The 11,341-nt window shown below is 37.9% G+C and overlaps 1 protein-coding gene across 1 annotated transcript in view; it reads left to right on the top strand.

Annotated features, from left to right (window-relative positions):
• The first annotated feature begins 2,983 nt into the window (after positions 1 to 2,983).
• The window catches only part of fam189a1 (family with sequence similarity 189 member A1), an 85,217-nt gene continuing 76,859 nt past the window's right edge, over positions 2,984 to 11,341 (top strand). The window contains exon 1 of the mRNA XM_041226848.1: positions 2,984 to 3,910. Within this exon, the coding sequence (XP_041082782.1) occupies positions 3,686 to 3,910 (225 nt within the window). The 5' untranslated portion in view covers positions 2,984 to 3,685. The remainder of the gene's footprint in view (positions 3,911 to 11,341) is intronic.

Here is an 11,341-nt window from a genome sequence, read left to right as displayed (position 1 = left end):
GATGGATGCTCAATATGCCGCTGACCTTGACATTGGCATCTGACACAAACTAGGGATTTTTACATTTGGTGCACAGCTGTATTCTGTTGATCAAGTTGTGCACACACATATATAGATATATAGATATAGATATATATAGAGAGAGAGATATATAGATAGATATAGATATACATACATACACACACACACACACACACACTGTTTTTGTTTTAACTGCAGTATTTCCGAAGTCTTTCCAGGTTTTTCCATGTATGCATTTTAAATTTTACAAGCTGTTCTAATAGAGGGGCCTCTTTACACAGAAAGTCCATGTTCTGATCGACTTCAAGATAACTTAATGTTTCTCTTGGATTTTCTCAAAGTACTGCTGTCTCCATGTAAATAATGTCAGCAACATTTAATCCTGCAGAGGGAGCAGTTTTTTTTTTCCCTGAAGTATTCTGTTTTGTGTAGCATGTCCTCTTCAGCACTAATGTTTTAATTTTTCAAACTGTTTATTTTATCATATTTTATTAAAATACAAAGCATACATCAACACAATCGTTGATTCCAAGGGAAATCTTACAAGTTAAGCAGTGAAATGTTTCAGCTTAGTTTTTTTATAATAGTTTTCCAATTGGTGATCTACACACAAGTTCAGTTTTACAGAGTAATACTGTCTGTTAATTCAAACATTCTGTGCACATTACCACAAGTACAGATAAACGTTAGAATAACTGTTTACTATTTTATTGGTTAACATAAGACACTAAGTAAAAAAAGAAACATTGAATTGAATTGTTTTTTGTTTTTTAAATTGCAAAAAAAAAGAAAAAAAAAAACATTGCTCGATATTAATCATTTAATATTAAATATTAAGTCGGAGCGCAATACAAAAAACACATCAAAGATTTTCATAAATCATGGAAGAGCATGATGTTTTACACACAGATAATCTTGAAGTGGAAGATTAATGATTGCATTGTCGTATGACCTGTGGGGTGAGAAATTGACTTTTTCTATTCACGAATGGCTTGAATGTTGCTTGTGCACTTCTGCTAGGTCAGGTCATGTATCATTTTATTTAGCCAATCTGTCATTTATTTTTTATCTCATTATTCTTAATGTTGTCTGTATATTTTCAGTCCAGTACAAGAGTCTGTTTAGAATACATCATATAGCATTGTAAGAAAGGTCAGATGTCTTGCATCATCTCTGACGGGTCACATTAAACTGCAAGTGCTAACATTCTGGCATGTCTCATATAATACGGTAGTTGATATTGGTAAAAAGGTTATACACATAATTATGGGTGCTGGGATCCCATTTTTATTTTGAAATACTGACACTAATTAAAATAGTGGATATTGATTCTATTTTTTTTTTTTTTTAAACAAAGTTAAAAGCACCGTATTAGTATTATTACAACATGACTGGCTAGTATGTAAAGAGTAACATTTCACTGTATTTTTAGGTTAATAAGAAGTGTAATTAACAAGTTTTGTTTGCATTAAAGTTGCCTATAGCCAGTACTGTCTCTCTTTTGATATGCTCATTTTCATGACATCTCTTTCCATTAAAGATCATGTTTTGTGTGGTTTTACCACTAAATGGTGGGTTGGCAACTGGGGATCCATTAAATGTGTATTCAAAGCTTCACAAAAGCACAGCATTACCATTTTCAGTTAAAATAATGAGTTATATAAATAATGAACTGTTTACCGTTCAGAGTGTATTATCGGAAAGGTGTTGCCTACACTAGAACACTAATGCACATAACAGTAGGTCAGAGGTCAAGGTCACCAGTATGTTTATCCTGGGTTCTTTAAATAATTTTATATGTATGTGTCTAAAATGATGTTGAAAGTACAGAGCTGTGTAACAAATTTGAAAATAATATCTCCAAAACCAAAAAGGCACATAGTCAAGATCAAAGCAGCCAAAAATTAGGTCCTAGTTACATAACCCTGCAAATATGACAGTTTCAGAGTTATTGAAAGTGTACAGCTGGAGGATTTGTGAACCCATAAGCACCATTTATTTATCATGGATGCTTAAACATTTCATGCAGCATTTATTTGTTAATGCACAATTCTACTCATAAAAAATTACAAACTTTTGAGGCCTAATTATGAATACACAAATATAAAACAGTAATGTAGTATTTACATGCAGTCAAATATATCTCCTGCTGCATTATTACAAATGTAATGTTTTTCAGTTCTCTGTTGCGGTTACGTGTATTGGCAGCAGGAGTCCAATAACATAAAGGCATGTAATGCATGGGTGCACCCCAAGCAATCATGTTTCAGCAGATGGTAGAAACCACTCCTGTACTTCAAGAGAATGTAATATGCTTTGATACTACATACTGAAATTGCTCTTCAACTGTCAACTATTCTCCAATGTAAACAAGTATATTTTCTACCTTCAAATTGAAATGGCATTCAAGTAGCTCGGTTTTCAGTTGCATTTTGTGCTGTAGTTGGATACATATGCCTTGTGTTTATTTCCCATCGTTCAAGAAAAGAGCTTGCAGCTCTAGAATTGCAACATAATTAACAGTAGTCTGTCTACTGTACAAATTGACAATAACGTTGAACATGGTACGATTGTCTATTCAGTGACAGAAAGGGCACAGCTTTGCATGTACTGTATTTCCATAATTTTCATAATTTGGTCTCTTATGAGTAGCCCTCCTTTAGAAAACATTCTACAATGATAATTTTCAGTAGCTCGAGCTGGCTGGAAGGACTATATTTTAGACTGACCTCTGCTTTCAAAATATGAAAAGTCGTTTTTGCCATACAGCATAGCGTCTGATTGAAATCATCACCAGTAGTACTATCGTTTGCTTTTCTCCGCACCTCCCTGTATTCACACAGCTCACCCTATGGTATATTAGCTGCGCTACTTCCCTCCTTCAGGCTCCACGCCTGCCTTTCCCAGTCAGACAATCCCTCCCTCTGCCGCACCGTAAACACTGACAGCCTGTGAGTTTCGTCGAGCGTGTGCAGAGGGACTCGGTGTGTTTTGTAGTAATACTGGGGTCGAGAGCCACATCTGTGACAGCTGCGGCAAAAGGGTAGGACGAGACGCGTCATTTTTTTTTTTTTTCTAATTGCAAAGGCATTTTACCTTTTCTTTGTATTTATCTTTTTCTTCAAACTGCGTTTGTAGCTCTTGCAAGCTGCGGTAGCCCACACGAGACTTTGTAAATTGCGTCCATTAACACTAGAACAAGCGCGGTGGACGATGTGAGCAATTGAAAGGAGCTGTTTTCTCCTTTTTCTCTTCTCTGCAAAACAACTGGACGCATTTAGTTGCCTAAATTGATGAAGAACCATTTTTTTAAGTGAAATATTTAGTGATTTATGTCGCGGGTAGGCTGGCAGTGGAATTTGCAAACGCTTTTTAAGGTATTGCCTTTTCTCTTTGCAGTAGTTTTGTTTGTTTACCCGCTCTGTTCCCAGTTGCAGAACCCTGCGTGTTGGAGTTTCATCATATCTTATGGGGTTTCTTTTGAAGTTGCGTTCTGTCAAACATTTTCATTTTGGTAAATGCTATTTGCGGGGTTAATTTTAACTGTCACCCCCCCTACTGAGAGTTGTGTATAGCAGCACACACTGACGGTTACCCTGTGCAGTTTTGGATGCTGCTTTTCTGTTATTTCATTTGAATTTCTTGGTTTCACCTCGGAGCAACAATGCCACTAAGCGCAATGCCCAGGGGTCAGTCCCTAAGCCCCGCTTCCCTGTCGCGCAGCCTGTCCAGGTTGAGGGAATTTCGGACCCGGACTCGTATCATGCTTTCGCTCGGGGTTTCACAGATGGTTCTTGGGAGTCTTATCCTGGCTGTCAGTTTCGCCGCGTTGGCTTTAACCACCTCACCCAGGGTCCGGCATTCTTGCCCGTTCTGGGCTGGATTCTCGGTAAGTCATTTTTAATGCACTTAATCAATCTTTTACACCATACAGAACAAATACATTGTGCGGTAACATAACACAGCTTGTAATGCATTATCATCACCAATAGGTGTGTGTGTGTATATATATATATATATATATATATATATATATATATATATATATATATATATATATATGGCACAGTTAAAGAAAAATTGAGTAGTTCGATTTAAATATGCAACTATGAAAAATTAGACTAAGAATATGTAGTTCAACAACAGAATTCTGACGGCGCTGTACAGTTCGATGCATTGTATTTGTACACACAGGCAGTATATGCACCAAATGCATAAAATACTAAAGTGTTATTGTCAGTGCACTCGAGGATTTTTCAGTATGACTTGTAGACCTGTGAAATATGGTATATGGTTTGTTAGCCGCGACGGCGTTATTGTCTCCCTACCTGTTCTCCTTTACACAGTACACCGGGGTAGGTTTTTTTTAAGTCTTCTCAGTTACCCACCTAACTTGGCAACCAAAAATGCTTTTGGAAAGCAGTTAATCAAACATGTGCTATTGTATGACGGACAATACAAATGACCTTACTGCTATACCACTGTTGCCCACTTGCCAGCTTTCTTCTCTCCGATGCGCTGCTAGTAGTACATGCGTTCTTATTTCCAGTTTTGGTCCGTGTTGGCAGCGCAGACCTTGGTATTTTCACTATGGCAGCTTTGATCTGATACATTGTAACGCGGGTTTGTGTTTTAAAGAAATAGTAAAGTTTCAGAACTAGGAATAAGCTATACATTTACTTAGGTTACGTATATATTTACTTTTGTGATGTAGAAATCTACTTAATGTGTGGCAGAATTAGAAAAAAAAAACACATTCAAATCAAATGCATTGCATAATTCATGTAGTTAAATTTTAAAATTTAAAATCAAATCATATTAACATTTTTTACATTCTAAGTGAATCTTTGTCCCTTACATGAGTCTTTTCCTTTACATTTTAAACACCACCTGACTCATTTTGGATGTAGGATCCTGAGTAAGTGTATGTCTTCAGGGTCCCAGTGTGCCATTCTTTTTGTAGGACTGGTAAAAGCTCAGAGCTGGAATGCTGCAGGTGTTCCACTCTGGGGTCAAGTTGAGTTGTATTGGCATAAACAGAGCTCTGCTGAGCAGTTACTCAAAAGATTTTCAGCCAGTGTTAGAAAGTGCTGATTAATTGATGCAGCGTGCAGACTGTCCTGGGACCACTGACCCTGCAGTCCTGTTTGTTTTCAGCAGGTATATATTGATCTTTTTTTAAATTTATTTATTTAAAGCTGGCTACGTAAAATGGAACATGCTGTACCACTGAGCCATTTGAACTGTCTAATAATGCATGTTATAAATTTGGTCTGGAAGTACTGTCTTTACACACTGTGCATAAGTACAACATCAGCCAGAAAAAAAAAAAAAAAAAACACTTACATGTGGGCTATTATAAATGTGTGATTTGTGGTTTTAGGACCGGTGCCAAGTAGTATCTTGCAAAGCCTAATTGATTAAGAAAACTGTGATGGTGGCTAGAAACATCATGCAGACAGCAATAAAGGTATCAGGTAACTAGATATCTAGATAGAAGCTGAGAACCGGCAGTTGTGCAGATTTTAATAGTTCTGCTCAAGCAGAACGTGCAGGACAAGGGGATCTTCAGCATGGCCTACGAGCTAAGCCTCAGTAAATGGCTTGGTTTACATGCACTTGAAAATTGAAAATCTAAACAGCAAAAGGCAGCAGGACTTTAAGGGCAGGATAAAGATAGCTGTAAAGCCCATGTAAACCCAAGCAGGAATCGTGCTTGTGGCTCACGAGGTTTCAGCAGTCAAGAGACCCACACACACACTGTACTTTTATGGACTACTTCAACACTAGAACCGTGGCGGTTATACTCGGACCTGCCAACCCACATGCAACCCAGTGACCTCATAGTGGGGTTGATTAGGTGGGGGTTGAAGCTCAAGAAAACGTTTGTCTGGTACCGTGTTCTACAGGGAAAGTGTCTACTGTTTATACATTTAAAAATTACCTCTGGGCTACAGTTGTATCATAAATTCATTCATCTTTCTCTCATTTTGAAAATACTGTAAATCATTTTAAAAATAAGATTAGCGAGTGTTGCTGTAAGTGAATTTATACTTTCCTTTGTGTGGTTTTGGAGCCAGGATTATTTAATGTAAGCCAGAGGGTTTGGATTTAAATGTTAAATTAGTAATTTATCGGTACTATGAGAAACAGAAACCGAAGCACAGCGTTTGCTCAGTCTGGTGCTCTTGGGGGCTGAAAACTTCACTGGGTCATCCATGTTTATAACAGAAACCCTTACTCTTCTCTGTAAGAACCAGCCAGGGCTAGGACTTTTAATAAGCAGCGGCTATTGGTCTTATTAATTGTAGCGTGCTTGAATGAATAGTAGGTTTTCAGAGTGTTGTTTTGGCCCTCTCCTGTGAATCAGATTGACGAGTTCAAGACCACATAACTGTGCACTGTCAGTTCCCTTGTCCATTAGTCAGACCAGGGTATAAACTGTGATTAAAGAATTCATTCATTGTATCACGAGACATTACATGGATTGCTAGGATAAGATGGTTGATGCCCATGAAAGTGCTGGATTGATAGCTCTCTTTATTTATTCACTGATCTGGGTAGGATTCCCCTAGTCTTCTCTTGGAAGGACCTTGTTCAGTCTCTATGCCCATTTATTATTATTATTATTATTATTATTATTATTATTATTTATTATTTAGCAGATTTTGTTATCCAAAGCGACTTGCAGAGACTTTGGGGGTGAACTATGCTTCTCAACTGCTGCTGCAGAGTCACTTACAATAGGACCTCAGTTTTCCATCTCTTCCAAAGGACAGCCCACAAGGAGGTTAAGTGACTTGCTCAGGGTCACAAACAGCGCGTCTGTGGCTGGGATTGAATCTGGAACCTCCTGATAACAAGCCCCTTTCTTTATCCACTAGACCACCAAGCCTCATGACTCCCATTATTTAGACTGCCTACAATGTTGCCCAGTGCTGTAATAGGGATGATTTGTGTGATACTGTCCACATAAGAGAGTTCCATTCCAGCCCAGGCCTTGGGGAATGAAAGGGTAGTGCTTTTAACCCAGCTTGCTATCGAAGTCATTATGCCTTCATGTTAACTTGCGTCAGGATGCTTGGCCATGTCTAAGATCAAAAAGCACAGCAGAGTACCAGCTGGTAACAAAGAAAGGTCAAAGGTCAACCCCAAACTCAAGATGTTAGACAATAAGATGGCCCTCGACAACAGCTCTGGCAGCTTCACCCATTTCCCTGCTGGGATATTCTTTAAATGTCATGTTCTTCTAATACAATATCTCTTTTATGTTTTTTGAGGCTCATAAAATGGTTAAGAAAGCCTAGGAAAAAAGGCAAACATTAAGTTTGCGTGTGATTTGGAAAAAAAAAAAACTGTGCTATTAAAATTACTGATGTATATACGATCTGAAAAGCGACTGACTTCAGTTGACTTCTGTCTTTCCCATAAGGCGCTGTGTAAAATAGTGTGAAGTAAATAAGTAACACTGAGCCCCTTCACAGTTCTGACTCGCACAGCTGTGGTCTGGTGTCAATCTGGAGCGTGGCCAAGAAAGCTATCCCAGATACTATGAACCCTCGGAGAGAGAATTGCTGTACCATAGCATGTTAGGTTTTGTACTACTAAATTGGAACAACACTAATATCCCTACTCTAGCTCAAGTATCCACGGGACACACAGTAGTTGGCATATCTATACAATGCAAAGCCCAGAGCGGTAATGGATTTGGATTGTTTTTTTATAGCAAGGAATTTTGTTTAATGAGTCGAGACCCACGCTGGGCTGAACTAGTGGAGAATTTAGAACGTCCTGATTCTAAACTGTCTATTAGACCGGCACAGCAGGGTGTGTTTAAAAGAAAGCCACTGCCATGCTGTTAATGGTAACTTTAAATATGCTGTAAGTATTATTGGGTTATTGTTTTTATTTTATTGATTCCTTTATAGACTTTGGTTGATTAGGTTGCTTGCATGCCATTGGCAGGTATTTGTTCTTACTCACCCTTTAGGTAGGTGCAGCAACGACCACTTATTGGTGAAAGGGGGTGGCAATTGACAAGGGATGTATTGAAATTGAATTTGATTTATTTTTTAAATGGGGGAGTCAATGGATGGCCATTATCTTGGGTATGCAGTTTCTGAAAGGACTGGTCTGGTTATTACATTCCAGTAGCTTGAGGATTTAAAGCATAACCTGCTGCCCTCTAATAAATTCCATTTATTAACGCAAATAAAGCTGGTCATATGTCACCTTCGCCATGTTTGCTATCACACACCACAGTGCATTTTCACCAACAATTAAAGCAGCCTGTCATTCAGTTTCAGAATTCAGGACATGTTTGTTTACAGTGAATTAGCAGTGAAGCACTCGTTCGACAGCGGCATCTTGTTTTTAGCGATGTCGATGGGCAAAACACAAACCTCTGTTTGGAATAAAAATACACAGAAAGGTAGATTGCATTTAAAAGACCCTTTCTTGCCTCGCTCTTCAGTGTGTATTAATATGGTTTTAGGGGTCACATTTGTGTCTGTTTCTGGGCAGGAAATATGACTACTGTAACTCCACTAGCCGTATGATTGTTTTTCACATTATGGCAAAAATCCATCATTACCCACTGTGTGAGCATATGACGTGCCATTTGTCACCAAATTACATTGTAAAGTTATTTTGGTGACAGTAACAGCTCTTTTAATTAACGCAATTAATAAGAATTGTCACGATAATTTGCATTATTGTAAAATAATTGCTTTTTTTAATTATCTACATATGAGATTGGACTAGAGTATTGGAAAAATGACATAAATCCCATTCTTGCTATTTTTTTTTTTTTTTAATTTAAGCTGCAGTTGAACTCTGTGCTGTCTCTTTTTCTGAAACATTACCAGTCTGCTGTGTTTCTTCTTTCTTGTCTTCTTCTCTTCATCACTCCTCCATCTGCATCTTGTTTCTTTATCTCTTCTTTTTCTCCCTCACTCTTCCCCCTGATTCATTGTGTTCCCCCCTGCAGCTCATTTATTTTCATTTCCCATTTGTCTTCTTGTTGGTTCCTTCCATTTCTATTCTGTCCTTTTATGTTTTTTATTTTCCTTCAATTCCCTTTATCTGGTTCAGCAGGGTAGACTGTCCAAAATCTCCTCCGAATGCCGGTAAAAATCTAAAACTTCATGCTGAGAGGTGATCATCTTCGGCTCCCAACCAAATCCCGCATTGTGGGCGTGAGCGCGAACATTCTGCAGCCCTGTGGTTCAGCTCTTTAAAATCCTTTATTCTTCGTTGACGGTCTGCAGGTGTTTCCAAATCATAAAATTCTAAAACCCAGTCTTCAATAAATCACAGATCTTTTAAATTCTGCTAGCATGGAACTAGGAGTTTTAACCCAGTTAGAGTGCAGGTTACCCACTATATCAAACCCAAAAATATAATGATGAAGTAATGGTGGGTGAGTCTGATCCTGACGAGGGTGTTGAACCTGAAACCGTGGATGGTTCTCCTGGCCCAGGCAGTTCTGTCCTTTGGAGAGAGTCACTAAAACCCTGGCTCTGTTAGATTACATTCTGAGAGCAACACTTCACACACCACTTACCCCCTCCCCCACACTCTCCTTTCCCATGAAATAATTAATAAATAAAAAATTCTCTTTCCAAGGCTCTACTGTACAGTGCAATTTAGCTGCTGTGTAATTATACTGTACATCTAAATAGATTTCTCGATAGGCATGCAATATTACATCCAAATTTACCCAAATTGCTAATCAAATGAAAAGCTAAATGAACCAGTGTGTTGAAAATATAAACAAACACACCAGGTGTGCTTTTTGGCGAACGTAATTGTTGCTCGCAGAGAGGTTTTGAAAAGTTTTTTTTTTGTGTGTGTGTGTTTAAGGCACTCTGTATAATGTACTGTGGCTTGCAGTCTTCTGAATGTGTTTAAAAGGTTCAAAAGCTGATGTAAGCAAAGCAGGAGCTTTTACGGGGTGCATTGTAAGAATGCTGAAGAGAGGAGGAATTTTACCCCTCTATGTGAGGTTACATGTACTGCAAAAAAATAAAATAAATAAAATAAATTTCCAGCGCATTCCATGTTCCATGTGTTACAGCACGGGTCTCCAACCCTGGTCCTGGAGGGCCGGTGTCCCTCCTGGTTTTTGTTCCAACTGTGTTCTAAATTACTTAATTGGATCAAGTATTACCAATTATTGTTCTAATTAAATTATTTAGGGCACAGTTGGAACAAAAACCAGGAGGGACATCGGCCCTCCACGACCAGAAATGGACACCCCACACAGCAACTTTAAGGACTCTGGAAATCCAAACTATAACACACATAACATGGGCCTTAAGCTAATTCTAATTAAGCTAATAGCAAAGTTTATTTGGGTAGAGCAGGACGACAGTGGATTTTCAGATGTTTGTGTAGTAGCTTCCCTTGGTACTTTTGTCCCTTGAAAAAAAGGAAAGAAATGAACTAGGTAATAAATGAATACCCCTAGGGTACCTTCAGTCTGGAATTTAAACTATTCTCCGCCCCTTCGCAATATTGTGCTACTCTACCTGAAACCATCCTACATGCTCCATGTGGCCTAGTAATGCAAAAAGAAAATTCTTTAACATATGTTTCAACAAGAAGTCTTTCTTATATTACAACCTTGAGAGGCTTCTGGCTGGTTTCTTTTAGCTTTTAAAAGTATATTGTAACACATTTTAATCTTTCAATTTCACCTGGGAAAGTTACGAATGCTCTAGACTGGGTGTGTAGAGGTGGGTTCGGTGTGTTTTCAATGTTGAAGGATACTGCTCTTTTTACTTGGTAGTTTTAAAAATAACACCGCAGTGCCAGTGATACAGTATGTGGGTGTCTGGATTGCTGGTAGGAAAAAGTCATGTGGAAGTTGGAAGTGATTTGTTACAATTGTCATTCTTTGACAGGAACTGTGCACTCAGTTAGTAGAGCTGCATGATTTATTCATGGTAACATGCATTAACCAGCAATGGGTTGGCAGTGATTATTAAAATTAGGAACATTAGAGAATAAATCTTGTGGTAATTCAAGCTTTTATTTATTTATTTTTGTAATGATATGATAATATTACAGTTTGATTGCAGAACACTGTAGATTATTATTATTATTATTATTATTATTATTATTATTATTATTATTATTATTATTATTATTATTTATTTGGCAGACGCTGTGAGGTTTTACTGTAATGCAGAACAATCTGCCTGCTATTAGTTTTACTTCTGAAGCAGTGCTAAATGGACTGTTACATTTTCAGTCTTTTTAATGAGAATGTTTGCGGTGTGCTGTGTAAACAACATTATCTACAGGCTTCTCAATG

The sequence above is a fragment of the Polyodon spathula genome, chromosome 24, assembly GCF_017654505.1.
Source record: "Polyodon spathula isolate WHYD16114869_AA chromosome 24, ASM1765450v1, whole genome shotgun sequence".
Lineage (NCBI taxonomy): Eukaryota > Metazoa > Chordata > Actinopteri > Acipenseriformes > Polyodontidae > Polyodon > Polyodon spathula.
The sequence above is the reverse complement of the archived record's forward strand: the minus strand, read 5'-3'. Positions and strand labels throughout refer to the sequence as shown.